General features: G+C 41.4%; 7 protein-coding genes across 7 annotated transcripts; all 7 read left to right on the top strand.

Moving 5' to 3' along the window:
- Positions 1-2: 2 nt before the first annotated feature.
- On the top strand, positions 3-3923 carry ATC70_004878 (uncharacterized protein; the record flags this gene model as incomplete). Its single annotated transcript, XM_064824178.1, has 1 exon — positions 3-3923. One exon carries the CDS (start codon positions 3-5, stop codon positions 3921-3923), a length of 3921 nt encoding a protein of 1306 aa, XP_064677114.1.
- Positions 3924-5017: 1094 nt separating this feature from the next.
- ATC70_004877 (uncharacterized protein) lies at positions 5018-6584 on the top strand (the record flags this gene model as incomplete). Its single annotated transcript, XM_064824177.1, has 8 exons — positions 5018-5033; positions 5093-5225; positions 5277-5723; positions 5778-5858; positions 5912-6160; positions 6217-6293; positions 6369-6448; positions 6501-6584. The coding sequence occupies 8 exons, from the start codon at positions 5018-5020 to the stop codon at positions 6582-6584; spliced, it is 1167 nt and encodes a 388-aa protein (XP_064677113.1).
- A 175-nt stretch (positions 6585-6759) lies between these two features.
- Positions 6760-9149, top strand: ATC70_004876 (uncharacterized protein; the record flags this gene model as incomplete). The annotated part of the gene is made up of 5 exons (XM_064824176.1): positions 6760-7719; positions 7771-8474; positions 8531-8714; positions 8774-8970; positions 9029-9149. 5 exons carry the CDS (start codon positions 6760-6762, stop codon positions 9147-9149), a joined length of 2166 nt encoding a protein of 721 aa, XP_064677112.1.
- Positions 9150-11351: 2202 nt separating this feature from the next.
- On the top strand, positions 11352-13548 carry ATC70_004875 (uncharacterized protein; the record flags this gene model as incomplete). Its single annotated transcript, XM_064824175.1, has 3 exons — positions 11352-11408; positions 11489-11704; positions 11833-13548. The coding sequence occupies 3 exons, from the start codon at positions 11352-11354 to the stop codon at positions 13546-13548; spliced, it is 1989 nt and encodes a 662-aa protein (XP_064677111.1).
- Positions 13549-14518: 970 nt separating this feature from the next.
- On the top strand, positions 14519-14887 carry ATC70_004874 (uncharacterized protein; the record flags this gene model as incomplete). Its single annotated transcript, XM_064824174.1, has 1 exon — positions 14519-14887. One exon carries the CDS (start codon positions 14519-14521, stop codon positions 14885-14887), a length of 369 nt encoding a protein of 122 aa, XP_064677110.1.
- A 792-nt stretch (positions 14888-15679) lies between these two features.
- Positions 15680-16515, top strand: ATC70_004873 (uncharacterized protein; the record flags this gene model as incomplete). Its single annotated transcript, XM_064824173.1, has 3 exons — positions 15680-15772; positions 15831-16071; positions 16130-16515. The coding sequence occupies 3 exons, from the start codon at positions 15680-15682 to the stop codon at positions 16513-16515; spliced, it is 720 nt and encodes a 239-aa protein (XP_064677109.1).
- A 455-nt stretch (positions 16516-16970) lies between these two features.
- ATC70_004872 (uncharacterized protein) lies at positions 16971-18208 on the top strand (the record flags this gene model as incomplete). The annotated part of the gene is made up of 6 exons (XM_064824172.1): positions 16971-17036; positions 17102-17175; positions 17230-17575; positions 17633-17784; positions 17840-17931; positions 17988-18208. The coding sequence occupies 6 exons, from the start codon at positions 16971-16973 to the stop codon at positions 18206-18208; spliced, it is 951 nt and encodes a 316-aa protein (XP_064677108.1).

Here is an 18208-nt window from a genome sequence, read left to right as displayed (position 1 = left end):
AAATGAATAATAATACTAAACACCTAAACATCAAAGTAGGATCTCTTAACTGTAGAAACCTACATTTGAACACCAACCAACACACTACTGACACCTTTATTGGCCTGCTGAAAGACAAGAAATTAAATATACTACTGTGCCAAGAAACCAACATCCCTTCTCACTCTTTTGAAGAAGTAACAGACAACATGAAGATCAAATTCAACTACCACCAAGCAATATGGACCCAACATTGTGCCATAATCAATTTCAACAACTCACTTAACCTGGAAAAAATCAAAGAATCTAACGATGGTAGAATGATCCTGGCAAAACTCTCCATAGCCGACAACTCCATTCCACCAGTATACATTTTGAATCTGTACGCTCGCTCAGGTATATTTGCTGAAGAAACCTCACAACGCAATCAATTCTACAAGAGAACAGTAGAGATGTTGCTAACAATGCCTGAAATTATCCCTGACCTGATAATGGCGGGCGACTTTAACTATAGCTTTGACAGCTCATCAAACCACGCTACTAGGCGCATAGCAAAACCGAAACATCTCATCAACTTTGTAAAGGGGTATATGAATGACTGTATTAACACAAAAGGTGAAAAGTATACCTATACCTGTATTCAAAAGCGGCGAGAACGAGTTACCCTATCCACAATCGACTACATCTTTGCTGGCACCAACACTCACAAAAAGATGCACGACGGGGACGTGGAATTCTTCAGCGATGTATACACCGACCACGCTCTAATTACGATTACACTGACAGTGGAAATGAGCAACAATGGAAAAGGCATATGGAGAGCAAACCCACATCTGGCTAAAAACAAGAGATTCACCAAGAAGCTATCAAAGGAAATCAACAACTATGTACAACACAAGCTGGACCCGGATCTTTCTGCACAAGTCAAATGGGATTTAATCAAGAACATGGCCAAGAAAGTTACAACAAATTTCTGCCGCCATCACAACCAATGGAGAGAGACTAAATTGAAACAACTGAACAGTGAAAGGAACAGAATACTCCGACTCTATGGAAAAGAACCCCTAACTTTGAAGGCACTACTACCACCTATACACCAGGAGATCAGCAAAATCCAAGAAGAAAAGTACAACATTAGCAAATTGAGAGCAGGCAAGCGCTGGATGGAGCAGAATGAAAACTCGCCAGCATACATCAAGAAGACCATTGACAGGCGACTAGAAACGAAGACAATGCCCATGCTGAAGCACCCAACTACTGTAACAGAGTGCACTGACACCAAGTCGAAACTGGATGCCGTCCATACCTTCTATTCCAAATTGTATAGCCCTGAACGGATCGATATAAATAGCATGGAAGGCATACTGAACCACATTACTGTATTTATTTCCCAGGAGGAAAGCGATCAGATCATTGATGACATTCCGTTTGCAGAGATATTCGAGGGATCCCGTAGGAGCCCCAAGTCTAGTAGTCCAGGTTTGGATGGACTTCCATACGAGATCTTACATGTCATAGCAAGTCAACCGATATGCCAAAGAATTATCACCCAAGTATATAACGACGCAATCAAGCTCGGTATATTCCCAAAGTCGTGGCAACAGGCTTGCGTAGTATTACTGCCCAAGAAAGGCGACTTATCTGATCTCAGCAATTGGCGACCTATTACACTGATCAATACAGATTGTAAAGTCTTCACGCGGATCATGAACTCACGAATCACGACAGTGGCAAGCAGACTCATAAACAAAGTACAGACCGGGTTCATGCAAGATAGATACATTGGTGACCAAGGAATGGCCCTACGAGTGATGATGGACAATGCCAAGACAGCAAAGGGAAATAACAAGGACGAATTTGAAGAATATGTGGGAGTCATGTTGGATAACAACAAAGCCTACGACCGAGTGCACCCACACTACCTGGCTCAGGTACTCCAGAAGTTTGGATTCCCAATGGAGTTCATTAGATGTATAGAAAACCTGTTTTTTGGCAACGAGATTTTCATCAACATGAACGGATTTCTAACCAAACCAGTCAAACAGAAGAGAGGATTGCGACAAGGAGACTCTATTTCACCAATCTTGTTCAACTTTGCAATAGAGCCCTTCATACTGTCAATCATCAACAGTCAAGACATATCTGGATACTCAATACAACCAACCAAGCCAGCACCACAGAGGACAATTCAGCTCAACACCCCACCACCTACAAAGATCATGGCCTATGCGGACGATATTCTCATCTTTGTCAAATCAAGAACGGAATACATGGCAATGGAGGAATGCATCAAGACGTATGGTAAGGCATCAAACTCAAAGATCAACTATGACAAGTCATTGGCGTTTCCCCTACATGGTGGCAGAATGGAAGGGTATTTCGGTACAAGACTGAAAACTTACACTCAACAGCGAATGAAATGGTTCGACTACAGTAGCCCAGAGTACATCAAATACCTAGGGTATCCAATATACTATACAATACAACAACGGGATTGTTTCATTGCAGACTTAACCGCCAAGATCAAAGCGCAAGTAGAATTCCTCAAGCCCAGGAAAATATCAATGTACGGTAAAGCTAATGTCGCTAACACAATTATCCTGTCCAAACTGTGGCATGTCCTCAGGCTGACACCTCTACCGAAAGCAACCATCAACAAGCTCAACTCCATCATATATCAATACATAGTGGATGAGAAGAGACTGCAAATCAAAAAAGATGTGTACTACCTACCCAAGGACCAAGGAGGACTAGGTTTGCTACATGTAGGCGCCCAACAACAAACCCTGCAAATGAGGTATATCACAGCACTACTATACCACGACCAGCACAAAACAATCCCGCAGTACCTATACCAATTGATGTCACATACGCTACAAATGGAGACGAACCTGCCTTACATTGATACCATACTGATATTTAAAGAAGCAAGAAGCTACAAGAACAACCTAAAAGATGGGGCCATGAAACTGATTATTGAAACAATGAATAGTCTTCTTGCAAACTGCCGACCAGACTTTACCAATACACCCATCAATATCAACACTTGTTTAACTTTACCACTGACCACTATATACAAGGACTGGGAAGACTTGGAAACTACTGACTACCTCAGGAACCCTACAGCCAAGAGAAGCCTAGTGCAGGATTTTTTCAAGCCAAATCTTAATTACACAGCTCTCGAATACAAGACAAGACAAGAATGCAAATCACCGCAGATACTGTACAAGCTCAAAAGAGACCACAACAACAACCAGTTACACCTTCAAGATTTCTTCAGCAACCTGCTTCATCCAAACAACTCAACTCCCAACAACCAGGAAGAGGCAGCAAGTCTAATCCAACATTTTGAGCACGATAGCAACATCATTTGGCTCTGCAAGAACAAAATAATCAGACAACTGCTCCTCAAACAACTGCCTATACAACTGCCAAAAGATCACAACAAAAACATCAACCCCAAGCAATGGAAAGCATTCTACAGATCACATATGCACCAGTCACCTCGAAATTTATGGCTCAAGATCATATACAACAAAGTCCCCTGCAGAAGTTTCCTATACCAAAGTCAAATCAAAGATATAGAAAACAACAGATGCATACAATGTAACGAAGTAGAAGATGCCAGACACCTTCTCATGGAATGCGGAAACAAACACGACGTCTGGGAGTCCGTCTTTAAAGAACACCTAAGCTACCCAACCACAATCAACACTCACCGCATATACAAAGACATGCAGAACCTGACATTATCAAGATACTACATTTACAACCTGGACCTCAAGATCAACATCTTCGACCTTTTTGCCACCATAATCCGAATAATCTGGACCCACCATTTCTTCGTACACTACCGTGGTACCCCTTTTGAGCCCCAAACAGTTGTTAGCAATATCAACAGAGAACTGGATAAGCTGTCCAAAATGGATAGTATTGATTTATAAGACCTCATAAGATACAATATGGCAAGTCACTTTACCTAGTATACACTTGATCCATTTATACAATGATTTTATTAACTATTTATTCATAACTACTTAATAAAACTTTCATTCCATACAAAAAAAAAAAAAAATTTTCGATTTGATTGAACTATTTTGCTAGACTCGATTATAAAATGGTGTTGATCAACCCATACTCCCTAATGCATCTTTGGAGTACTTTTTAAGGCGCTTTCAATGGTACCAAGTAATATAGATGTTTTGAATAAACTTATTGAGCAATTTATGAAAATATGAAAAGCGGTTTATGGCTAAAAAGTCGAGATTTTACATATCAAAATCCCACAAAAATAAGTTCAAGAGTTACGCTAGGTCGATAGAAACATTTTGATTCAATACATACCATAGTAAAAGTCTTCATTATCAAGGTCAAAAACGCGATTGTTTGGTTTTCGAAGAAAACCATGAAGGATACCTCATGCTTTTTGGTCGAATTTTGGCCATGTTTTTTTGGTCCCCAAAAAAGTTGAGCAAAGGTGTCAGGAAGTAACCGCCAGATGGGAGCGATTGTTTGATGCTATTCTGACGATCGAAAACGGCCTTGAACGCGAGAAATCGCAGTTCAAATGCACTCAAATTTTGCTGTATTAGGCACACTAAGGAATAAAAAGTGCTAATATCTGTATGACACTTGCCCGTATATGAAATAGCTACGTGTTATTGATGTAGAGCATTACATAAGAATCAGATCCACAGATAATATGAGGGATTTTCATATGTAAGTGGAGAGTCAAAATGAAAGTACAGTGTTTTGACAAGATACGCAAAGGCAACCAATAGCGCAAGCTGCTGCTGCGCAGATTGGTTTTCACCGAAGCGAAGCAAAGGTAGGGAGCCACCTGAAGCGTAAACACTCGTACACAATAATGTTATTCATAAATTTTGCTTCAAGCTACTTGTACCATTTTAATGCGCAATCTGTTTATTATAAACTCCAATGCGCGTACAAACAAATTGGGGCAACGAGCTGGGTTGTTTACGCGATGTTAAAATTAAAACGACCGTGGAACTTTTGTAGAAATACAATATCTTTCATCATGTCAAATTCAGAAGGTTTGGCTGTTGTATCAACCTAAAGTAGCACTGCATTATTCATCCATTGAACCTCTTAGATGAACTCCAAGCAGAGATATTAAAGGAGCAAGGCTCTGTCATCCAGACACACAGCAAAGTGTCGGCTCCAGGACGCAAAGTAAACCCACTTTTATCAACTGATGTAGAAGAGCACTCTGGATTGCGGATCAAGTAGGCCTATCTCCATTGAATATTGAATACTTTGCTAATTGCATACAGTAGAAGACGTATCGTATCAACATCCAAGTGCAAAACTGGCCTTCAGAATGTAGAATTCGTCCCTATTCAAAACGTAGAGCATCGCACCAAGCAGTACTTTTCAATTCATGTTGGAGTCAAGCCCTCTAAGGATTGGGGCACAATTGGTGTTGTTGATAAGTGCGTTGCTCTATCAGATTTCAGCGTTACTCGCATAACAGACATGCGAGGCTCATTTTTAAACCTCTACATCACCGGCAAAGCATTCGCTCAGAATCAAAATCACATTGGAATGGGCTCCATCATTGCCATTAAGAGGCCCTTTCTACTAAAGCCCACAGAAACACACCATTCCATTGGATTACATGTCGATCAGTTGCAGCAAATGTGGGTAATAGGTCAGAGCATGGATCTAGCCCAGTGTAGTAGTTATGTGAGAAAGGATGTTCGATGCACAGAATGGACCGATATGTAAGGCCTTGAATCGCAGTGTGCCTGAAGGATGAGCATTGACATTTGCGATAGTCGATCTGGTGATTATTGTGATAAGCATCTGGAACGAGTGTGTAATTTTTCCAAAAACGGCCGAATGGAGTTAGCAGGAGGGTGAGTAGCTGGTTATTATCTACTTGGCAATGCTGATACTGAATCATGCACAGGGATAGTGGATTTGATATTCGATGGGCAACCCAAAAACGACAATCCGATGGATCTATACTGTATGAATCCAAGAGAGAAAGAAGAGTGGATCCCATGTTAAAACTGTTCTCCAGCACGTCCAAATCCGGCAAGGACAGGGAAGCGTACTATCTCAAAGGCAAGGGACTTGTCGCTGTGGATGGTACCCTGATCCAGAAGACAGCACCGCCTAAAAGGGAACCCACAGCAGCAGAAAAACAAGAATTAACGTACTCTTATTAAATTTCCTAAGTCCTGTTCGATTTCTAACATGTAGAATTTGTAGGGAATTTTTAAAGGGTAGAAGAGATCCCGGTGCTGAAATGATCCGAAAAATCAAAGGCATCAAGGAGGACTCACCGAGTAAGAACAGCTAAAAGTTTATATGTTGTATGTGTGTTTGTTGACCCCATGTGTACCTTTTTTCATTTCCTTCAGGAACTGTGCTCTCTAAAGAGGCATTGGATAAGATGGGCATTGGCATCAAATCGCTAACAAAGGAAGAGGAACAAGCTAAGGTAAGACACTGTTATCAGGCATGATTTTAATTGCTAAGTTTCGGTTGATTAGAAACGCTCATTTGAGGCTCTTAGTAAAGCCAGTGACAAAGACGACGATGGCAGCCAAAAGAAGCCTCGCTATGTGTATCTCTAAGTTTAGTCGGTCCACACCTTAATATATAAATTCCACAACATGTCCTTGTATTTATACACAAACATTCTCTATGTGATATTTCATTTCTTCTCATTTCTCTCTCTCTCTCTCTCTCTCTCTCTCTTCTTGTTCATCTTCTTGAAATCCCACTCCACCCCTCCCACTCCTTCACATTATGTTTTTGACTCGATCAAAAACGAGTTCTGCAATAAATGAAGAGCAACATGTAGATACCAACACATACCCCACCATTCCTCTTGATATGCTCGCAACTATTGAAAACGCTGTGCCTGACATGGATTCAGCTTTAAGCCAGATTTTACCTGATCATGCTAAGCATTTAATGCTCAATATGATTTCTACCTGGATTATTTCCTCTCGCATTACACTGAATAATAACATTGCCACTGACAACAAGCTGCAATACCGATCAAACAGTAATAAAACTACACTTCGTTCTTGGGCCACTCGTTCATTCTCATTGAAACCAAAACCAATAGTAGCACCTATGCAACTACCCGAAATTCCCGATAAGATCCAAGAGCAACAGGCACCGTCTTCATCACCACCTTCCTTGGCAAATTCCTCAAAATCCACGCTTTCCAGTTATGAAGAGGAAGACGATGATTCCTTGTATACACCAAGGATCGACCATGCGGCAGGCGCTCCAACATCTGCTACTGCCTCCAAGCATCCATGCTCTCAGTTACCAGTGTCGCTCAAAAGTATGATCGACCTACTAGATACCCCACCTTTAATACCAGATACCAGCACCTTATCTTTGATTGAAGAGTCGCTAACACCTTTGACATCTGCCTTCTTTGAGGGCCAAGACCATTTAGCGACAAGCCCGTCTTCAGCTGTTGTTGGCGAGAGCAACAACACAATTGAAACGGCATCCGACATTCGCCACAGTAACAGCATTGTTGCGACGTTTGCATCCTCTAAAGACGCCAAGTCAATTGGAAGCAGTATTTCGACTATATTCACTCAACTGGGTAACTCTGTGAAGAAGGCTTTCAAAAAGAAAGCACAATCATCGTCCATCAGTCAGCTCAAAAAGACATTTTCTGTCCAGCATCATTTGTCTCTGAACAGGGAAGGAAACTCATCATTTACACCATCCAAGGAGAAAGTAAGTCTGTTGTAAATCATGCCAGGTGCAGTTATTGACTTGTTTTGCTAGGCAGTACGTCGCTCATTCTCATCACTGGCTTCAGCAACGTTGGATCAGAATAATCAGGCAAAAGAATCGGCTTCCATTTCATCGCCTTTTGTGAAAAAAGAGCATGTATTTAACAGCAACAATAGTGAAGCAGCAAACAGTTTGACAACCATCAGCTCTCGCAATACTGACGACATTCAGTTCATGCCATCGCATGAAAGTTTCAATCGTGCTATCAACTCGTCGTACTGGGATGGCGATTCAACGCAATCACAGCAATTCGATAAGCTGTTGGACGACATCTGGGAAAGATCGCAAGAATATCGAGATTACTTTGCTACTCAGGAAAACGAACTGCTATCAAAAAGAGCATCAAAGCAAACATATGCGTGTCTTGACTACAAACACGAAGTATGGTCGCCTTCCATGGACGATACTATGAAGGGGTCAACAGCTGTTGTGCGTGCAAGCCAAACTGAGGGCAACATGAACAGTATTCAAGAGAGCATTCCCTATGTGTGTGTGGGTAGACAACAGGCAAACCAACGAACCAGTCATATTCCTAGACCAGTCAATAAGAAATTGCTGTTGGACATTGAAGATGTCAAGACGTACAAAAAGTCGACCTCTGTGTACTCCAGTATCAAGGATTACGATATAGAATGGCAGCGATCGTTCCATGAAGAGCAAAAGAGCAGGGATAAAGTAGCCAACACATTAAAGAGGTAAGCATGCAGCCAAGACATGGTGGTATATTGCGCTCACATTATGAATATTGAAGTGTTTCGTGGGCTTTTTACTGCATCATCAAACGAAATCATACTCTGCATGAATTTGAATGTGATGTGATTTTCGATGAAAATGAATCCAATATGGAGGATTTCGAACCCTACAGCCAAGATGAACCTTTGACAGAGTGGAACGACGTGTATGATCAACTGGCCTATGTATTTGATTGTGGCGAGGTAAGCATATGTCAGGCATCGATATGCCCTAAAGTTATTAAAAACACAATGTACACCAGCTGACGGCCGAGCATGCCATCATCACTCTGATCTACGTGAAACGAATGTTGGAACTATCAAATCAAAGATTGTGGGATTTCAGCTGGAGAATGATCATCATGTCAGCACTACTGACCGCTGTTAAAGTGTGGGATGATTGCGCTATTTTCAATGCTGATTTTGCCATGATCTTTCCTGAATTGAGCTTGGACGTCATGTAAGTAACACTCTCGCTTACAGCCATGCCAATACTCATCTTTCTATAAAACTTATAGTAACAATATTGAGCGCGTATTTCTGACGTATTTGCAATGGGATGTGTCTGTCAGTTGCTCTGAATTCGCAAAGACATACTTTCATCTTCGCGACATTGAGCACATGATGGAGCAGTGGTAGACACTTTTTTTATTGTCAACATTTCAGTCATTATATATATGTGGAGAAATGATTCCAAATAGAATAAAATGTAAAAAGAGAAACTCAATGGTGAACCAGACTGGCTGGTATTACCAAGCTGATCTATAGTGCTTTTCAAGCGTAATTCTCTTCTGTCTACTGCTCACAACAGCTTAATTATGGTCGCCTGCTGCTTGCAAAAATTTAATCTCAGATTAGGTTTTTTTTTTTTTTTTTCAATCGATTAGATTAATTTTCGACCTGTTTGATCTATTCTGCAAGATTCGACTATATGAATTGTGCTGATTCTCTTGTACTTTCTTAAGCTTTCTTGAAGTACTTTTCAAGGCGCTTTTAATGGTGCTAATTTTCAAAGGTGTTTTGAACAAGCTTATTGAGCAATGTTTGGAAATAAGAAATGACGTTTTCAGCCAAAATGTAGAGATTTTGTATATCAAGGCCTCACAAAGGTAGTTTCATTGAAAACCATGAGGTATCCCTCATGCTTTTGATGTGGTTTAAGTCGAATTTTGACGACCCCAAAAAAGTTGAGCAAACGTATCAGCAAGTCATTGCTAGCTCACAGCAATTGTGTGGTGCTATTTTGGTGGCCTAAAACAGCTTCTAACGCGAGAAATTACGGTTTAAATATGCCCAGATTTCGCGGTATTTTGTGTTCTTTTGAGTAGTAAAAGATAGGGCCAGTATACTGTCTGCTTGTATACGAATCGCTTTCAATAAAACAGACGCAAAGTATCATAAAAGACAGATTTACAGCTGAAAACAACTTTAACGGGATACTGATAGGTCAAGAAGTCTATCTTGGTAGGATATTTGACGAAGCTTACAGTTTGGTGATGAGATGGATGAAGGCGAGCCACAGTCGCGTGGGTTGGCTCTCAGTAAAGTCAAGCAAAATGTAGAAAGCATCCCAAAGTGCATAGGAACTCGCGAATCAATATTGCATTCATGGCTTTCAGCCAATTTTAACAGTGCATCAAGTGGTGCCATGTATGCCTGCCAGGGATTGCGCATCTTTCTGAAAATGTATTTGAAGCGGCATCAGTAAATTGGTCCAGTGATGTTCCCGCTGCAGGAAAAAAGTAGGAATGAATCATGTCCCGTAGAGATCAAATGCAGGCAATTCTTGCTAACAAAAAGGGTAAATCGAAGACAGGGACACATCCTAATAAGCTTGAACGTATTTGCCTCATCAGAGACACGGCGCATATGGACTTGCGAGCATCCATATCGAAAAGCAGATTGTTTTCCATTTCGAGCGGTAAATATTTTATCAGGAGTCGAAAATGTATCTCACCAATGACTCAGAATCAAGAAAAGCTATTCTGCTCTAACACACATATCCACTATGCGGTGCGCATGTGGATCTTGTCGCCAATACTCTAGCATGATTCCAAAGTTTTGACTGCTTTGAAAGGATCTAGTGAACTGTATGCGATTTTAAATAAGGCACAAGCACCAAAATCCCCACGGTTTTTTCCAGTGATTTGAAGGAAATCAACTCAGCGATTAAGATTCCCTTTGTAAGGGCCGTGTAACCAGTATAGAGAACAGTGGATTATCAATGGGCTTTAGGATAAACAGTATAGAAAACTTGACGAAACTGATCTCAATCTTGCCAAGGATGGGAGCTAAAAGAGACAAATCAAGAAAGATCGCAGTACAGGGCAAGTCAGGGCTGCGCAATGTCCCTTTGACGTTGATTCCGAACTCAAATGTTGAACCCCATGTTCAAGAAAAGTAAACGGATAAAAAAGAAAAAAGAAATGCGCAGGATCCAATTCACTCCAAATGCAATTGAAGACACTCCAGCTCCTTTTCTGTTTGTGAAATCATTTAAGAATATTCAAACAGGGATAACATTAAGGATTCCATCTTTAAAAGGTAAATTGTAACAAAGAAATGAGATTTGCTAGCATATTCTAGCACAAAGTTACAAGATGAGATTGGTTGCCTTTAAGATCCCCGCCTGTCTTTTAGTGCAAATGAATTGAACCTTTCGAGAATCGAAAGAATCGGGACGAATGAGAAAGAATATTTAGACTGTCTCTTTAAGCCCAACCCCGGCAAAAGTTTTTCGTAAGGTACCTGGCATATAAAGCACCCTTCAGATTTCTGCCCTTTTTACATCTTTTTTTTTTTTTCCTTTCTCCACCTTTTTCTTCATTCGAAATTATACAAATGTACAACTTGTCAAAGGTTGCTCACCAACGTCTTTTCCCTACCTTGGCCCGTAATGTAAGTTGCGAATCAATTCGATTTCACGAGATTTGACATGCGAGATAATGGATCAAACTAACCTGCATTTGCATTTATAGACCGGTGTCCTCTCCACCGCTTCTCGTGCTTACAGCCAAGCTGTGAATGGCCCTGTTATTGGTATCGATTTGGGTACTACCAACTCTTGTGTTTCCGTCATGGAAGGCAAGAATCCCAGAGTCATTGAAAATGCTGAAGGTGCTCGTACCACTCCCTCCATTGTTGCATTCACCAAGGATGGCGAATTATTAGTTGGTCAAGCTGCTAAGCGTCAGGTAAATACAATGAGCAATTGGGAAAGGGAATGGGATCGGTCGAGGCGATCCGTTGCTTTTCCGATGGGCATTTCGATTATGAGTCATCTAGGGCACTGGCATTAATCTGACATATTTTTCTATTTCAGGCTGTCGTCAACTCTCAAAACACCGTCTATGCTACCAAGCGTTTAATTGGTCGTCAATTCAAGGATCCCGCAGTTCAAGCTGATATCCCTGCCGTCTCTTACAAGATTGTCGCTCACAGCAACGGTGATGCTTGGGTCGAAGCCAACGGTAAGAAGTACTCTCCTTCTCAAATGGGTGCCTTCGTTTTGGGTAAGATGAAGGAAACTGCTGAAGGTTATCTCAGCAAGAAGGTCAAGCACGCTGTTATCACTGTCCCTGCTTACTTCAACGATGCTCAACGTCAAGCTACCAAGGATGCTGGTAAGATTGCTGGTCTCGATGTTATGCGTGTTATCAACGAGCCTACTGCCGCTGCTTTGGCCTATGGTCTCGATAAGACTGGTGATTCTACCATTGCTGTTTATGATTTGGGAGGTGGTACCTTTGATATCTCCATTCTCGAAATCCAAAACGGTGTCTTCGAAGTAAAGTCTACCAACGGTGATACTGCTCTCGGTGGTGAAGATTTCGACTCTCATCTCGTCCGTCATGTTGTCAAGGAGTTTAAGGACGAGTCCGGCATTGATCTCTCTACTGACCGTATGGCCATTCAACGTATTCGTGAAGCTTGTGAGAAGGCCAAGATTGAATTGTCTTCCACTGTCCAAACCGACATCAACTTGCCTTACATCACTGCTGATGCCTCTGGCCCCAAGCACATCAACTCCAAGTTGACTCGTGCCAAGTATGAGACCCTCGTTGGTGACCTCATTCACCGTACTATCTCCCCCTGTGAGAAGGCCATGAAGGATGCCGGTATTGCCAACAAGGATGTTCACGATGTTATTTTGGTTGGTGGTATGTCTCGTATGCCCAAGGTTGTTGAGACCGTCAAGTCTGTCTTTGGTAGAGAACCCTCCAAGTCCGTCAACCCTGATGAGGCTGTCGCCATTGGTGCTGCTATCCAAGGTGGTGTCCTCGCTGGTTCCGTCACTGACATCTTGTTGCTCGATGTCACTCCTCTCTCTTTGGGTATTGAAACCCTCGGTGGTGTCTTCACTCGCTTGATCAACCGTAACACTACTATTCCTACCAAGAAGTCTCAAGTCTTCTCTACTGCCGCTGACGGTCAAACTCAAGTTTCCGTTCGTGTCTTCCAAGGTGAACGTGAACTCTGTCGCGACAACAAGCTTTTGGGTGACTTCAACTTGACTGGTATTCCTCCTGCTCCCAAGGGTGTTCCTCAAATTCAAGTTGAATTTGATATTGATGCTGATGGTATTGTCAACGTCAGTGCCAAGGATAAGGCCACTAACCGTGATCAATCCATGACCATTGCTGCCTCTTCTGGCTTGAGCAATGATGAAATTGAGAACATGATCCAACAAGCTGAGGCCAATGCTGAGGCTGATAAGGCTCGTCGTGATACTATTGAAATGGCTAACCGTGCTGACTCTGTCATGAGTGAAACCGAGAAGGCTATGGATGACTTCAAGGAGCAACTCGATAGCGCTGAGGCTGATAAGCTCAAGGAAAAGATTACTGCTCTCCGTGGTGAAGCTTTGAAGGCTCAATCTGGTGATGCTGCTGTCAACCCTGAAGACCTCAAGGCCAAGATTGACGACCTCCAATCTAGCTCTTTGAAGCTCTTTGAGATGGTCTACAAGAACCGCGCCAGCCAAAACGAAGGTGCTGCACCTGAGAACAACAACAACGGTGGTGCCAACCCTCAATAAATTACCATCAACTAATTCCCTTATTACCTTTACAACACACAAACACAACATTACCTGTAAACACTTTTCTTCCACCCTCCTCCAACAAACCCACTTATCTGTAGATTATTTATAGGATGATTTCTTATTAAAAAAATATATTGTAGACACTTTTTTCATACTCTAAAACGTTTGACCCTTTTTTGACATTTTGCTGCATTATTTACGTCAATGAGTAATGACAAGAGTTGATGCTTAATTTGGTCAGCTTTTTTCTTGCCAAGGCCAACAAATGATTGGTGAAATGGAGTGGTCGAAAAACCATTTAAGCGCACTGATGTCTAAAGAAGTGACGCTGATAAAAATAGACGATACAAATGCCGTTCATTTCTCGGAACTGTTTCAGTGTAATTGTACTAAATCATTATATTAATGGTGAGGTATAGACGGATGCCATCAATGACGTTTTTTTATACTACAAAATGTCTGCAACGCAGTTTTTCGAGAAGATTACATCAATAATGCTAAATAAATCCATAACGTAGGGTCAAAAACGATGATGTAACATGGAAAATTGCCTAGATTGGCATATTTCGTTCGAAAGGTCTGGAATTCAACACTGCAAAACCATTGGACTCATGCTGATATTTTATGCTTTTTTGTATGGTACGGCGGAAAATGCAGCAATTGCATAGCAACCAATGTGCTGTAGCTTTTACAATAGCAGCAATTATTTATTTAGCTATCAATGGCCTCAGTCTCTCGCTAAAAAGTAAAATCAAGCTACGGAATCATGGAGCAGACAAAGTTTAAAAGAACAGGCGGAGATGAGGTTGGAAACGGTTGAATTCTCGAAAGAGTGCTTAAACTATGCGTTTGTATTGGTTACGAGTCAGTAAGCAATAGTAAAAAAAATCTTGCATCTGTATAAAAAGCAAACGATTTCAACAGTTTGCCATGATCCCCCCCCCCTTTAATTTAATTTACTATTATGTCCTTTACTTCAAAATTTACAGAGAGATTTGATATTGATCCATCTCAATCCATGATGTTAGATCTATCAACCACACCACACTCAGATTCATTAGCATCTGTCTACTCTACACCTTCCCTGACGCTGTCAGACCCCGTCTTGACCGATCAATCAACTACGGCCACTAGTCGTCCCATTGCGATTCCCAAAAAGAACAACATCAAGAATAGAAGCATGTCCACCTCGCCTCAACAAGAACATTGCCCAAGTCCCAAAGATCATGCAGGCTCCAAATTCAAGCATTTCCTGAGCACCTTGTCCAGAAAACGGGATAGATCCTCTGTGTCATCCTCCTCGTTATCCAGAGCCATCTCGACCAAATATTAGATATCTTATACCATTTTATTCAAGCAACTTTTCTTTCACTCTCACTGTATATTACAAATCTCTACTGTAAATCTCCTTGTATATTACTATCTGTTAAATACTAATACTTATTAAAGCTCGTGTATTATTCTTTTGTATTTTTCTTGTCTCGCTTTGCATTACAAAGATGAAGAGGTCATCTCGCTTCTTAGAAAAGGTTATTTCTTCTACGCAGAATCTAGTAATAGATGACACATGTGCTACACCGAGAATGTCGTCAATTCTACGTTCTAGCTCGAGTCCATGAGAGCAAATGTTGCGTGAAGTTTGACTAACATTGACAGTAGAGCATTGACAAATTACGATGCTCTCAGCGCATCGAAGCCGAACCGTGAAGAGACAATGTGATAGTTAGGAGCCATCTTGTGATATCTATTGATTGCATACTACAACATCATTCTAATACAAGTAGTGGCGCCAGTGAACAAGCTCAATCATGAACTTGATAATTTAGTGTGTTGCATTTTCATTATTAAGATGTTGCAAGACAATGCCTATCAGTGACACTATAGTAAACCATCCTAAGTAAAGAAAGTGAGAGTTTGCTGTAGGCAACGTTCTCACTTAAGCAGTAAATTATGTGAGCATTATACGACAAAGGGTAATGAACAAGTAGCCTTTTCCATGCACAAAACTAGAAATCCATTATCACTGATGTTTGGAGTCACAACACGTGCGGTACCTCCTATTACCATATTCTCCTCGAGCCTGTAACTAATGATGAATTAAGCTTTTTCACTCTTGTTTATTTTCATGTCTATTGTAACACTATTCGTTGATACCTCTGACGAGAAGGTCAGTTCTGAGAGACGCTTTGATAAGAGTTTGACCATCTCTCAGCTCAAGGTAAGGAAAAGTATCATCAAATCTGCTTTCTTACTTGACAATTTCCATGACAAACTAGTACAAGCTTGAGCCTATCACTGGTATTCCCTACTCTACACAAAAGATCGATCTCTTTCAAGGCAACAACCTTCAAGGATCACTGGACGATGACAACAAAATGTTGGGAGCGTACCCTGTCGAGGACTATATGAGAATCCATATTACGGATACGAACCCACATCGTGTCAGAAACCAATACACAGATGTTTCACTCGTCGAAAAGTTTGAGTTGACAGAGGATGAATACGAGAAGAGAACAGGTGGGTTGACACACTTGGTATGATAGAGTATGGCGTGAGGCTAACGTATGCTCAAAAGACACGGTCAGAGCTTTCAAAGAACGTAACAAATTAGGTAGATTTTCGGCTGAAGCCGCTGCCAAAGAAGAAGCCATCGAAACAGCATATGAAAACGCAGCTAAACAGATCAAGGTCGGTGATCGATGCGAGGTTTTAGGAGACGATTACACTGCGCAGCGACTTGGCACTGTCAGATTTGTGGGAGAAACAAAGTTTCAGCCAGGATTATGGGTTGGCATTCAGTACGATGAGCCATTAGGCAAGAATGATGGTAGCGTGCAAGGGGAAAGATACTTTGAGTGTCCTCCAAAGTATGGTGGTTTCGTGCGTCCTACAAAAGTGAATGTTGGTGATTTCCCTGAGGAGGAGCTGCTTCTAACAGACGATGAGCTTGAAGAGATGTAGAATGTATACGTGCACTTGATTTTGAAAATAAAGCTCGACCCCATTTTGCATCGAACAGCATATTTCCTGGTTAAAAGAATCGATGACTGATCTTGCAAGCAACGGCTCGACGTACCTGATACGCATAATGGCCAAAGGTGCATTTACTATTGAATAGCACTGCGTTTCAAAAAGCTGTGAGCCGGATCAGTGTGGTAGAGGACAGCAATTCCTCATACACCAAAGCCGAATCTCACTGTACAACATCCCAGCCTTTATCGACAACACCGTGCCCAGAAGCTTCATTTATTAGGCTGAAAGGCTGCCTCCTGTATGTTTTACTTAAAAGACTTTGATGCTCTGGAGATTGAAATAGCAATGTGAATTGAGCAATGTGTATTGTACATCAAACCAAATTCATGCTGTCAAATTGCTCTGGCAGTCACTGTCGTATTACGATAAAAACTTTTCATTAGATGTTTGGACACCTTTGCTTCCTCTTGGATCGATTCTTTATAGCTACTATGTCTGATGAATTAAAGGTACTGAGAGAAAGTGAATTGATAGCAGCGCTAGTGCTAACATGAGTGAATTGAAATGACATTAGCCTGTTGAAAACACTATGACCACAGCTAATGAAGAAGAGCGAGAATCATTTCATGGGGACGTCATTAGAAGAAGGTATAAATGCATTCAGATTTCTACTCAAGTCAATCTTAATCTCTATTCGAATAGATCAGTGGTTTCAGAAGATGAAGATGAAGAATTAGATGAATTTGGAAGAGTGAAACGTCGCAGAGAAAAATTCAAGAGAGAGAGATCTGAAGAGGATGATGTGGATCGAGATGAGCGCTCTGAAAGTGATCGTGGCAGAAGAGAGGATAGATACCAGCATAGACGCCATCACCGCAGACCTTCTTCTGGCTCGCGTTCACCAAGACGTTCATACCGTCGTCGACACTCAGACTCTGACAGCGACTATGAACACCATCGCAGTGACAGTAGACATCGACACCGCCGCAGTGATAGCTACCGAGGCTATAGGGGTCATCAACACCATGGCAATAGAGGTGGCGCGGATGTAAGTGAGCGTTTTTAGCACTTTGAAAAGAATATTAAATCAGTATCCTTTTTGTAGCTCTACTCTGAGGCAGCACAATATATCGATACTGAATTTTATCCTACCAAAGTTTATATCGGTGATCTCGAAAGTGTTGATGAGAGTCAAATCGAATCTGTATTTTCTCGTTTTGGGCCTTTACAAAGCGTCAAACTTGTGGAGGGGAAGGAGTAAGATGAATTGCAACAAGAATATTTTTCTTTGCTAATCAGTTTTTCATGGTAGTTATGGATTCATTACATTTGAGAAGAAAGAGGCTGCATTATCTGCTATCCAAAGTATGCATGGTGCATTGTTGGGAGCCAGACATATCAAAGGTAAGTTTATGAATTGACAAGGTAGCATGCTTTGCTGAATTGGGTATAATGTGTAGTAAATCGTGCCAAAATTCCTGAGAGAAACAAGGTTGGATTTGGCAATGTACCTTGGCAAGATGAGGATGGCTTGATGGCAAAGGAAGCATCATTTGACAGCTATGTTAGAAGAAGCTCATCCACTATAAGAATGGGTTTAGATGACTCAAGTCACCCTTTATTGGACCCTGCGGCTGCTGCTATACCTCGCCGAGTATTAACAAGTTATGATGATCTCTAA

The sequence above is a fragment of the Mucor velutinosus genome (genome assembly GCF_035048745.1).
Source record: "Mucor velutinosus strain NIH1002 chromosome Unknown tig00001542, whole genome shotgun sequence".
Taxonomy (NCBI): Eukaryota; Fungi; Mucoromycota; class Mucoromycetes; order Mucorales; family Mucoraceae; genus Mucor; species Mucor velutinosus.
This window is presented reverse-complemented; position numbering and strand designations above follow the sequence as displayed.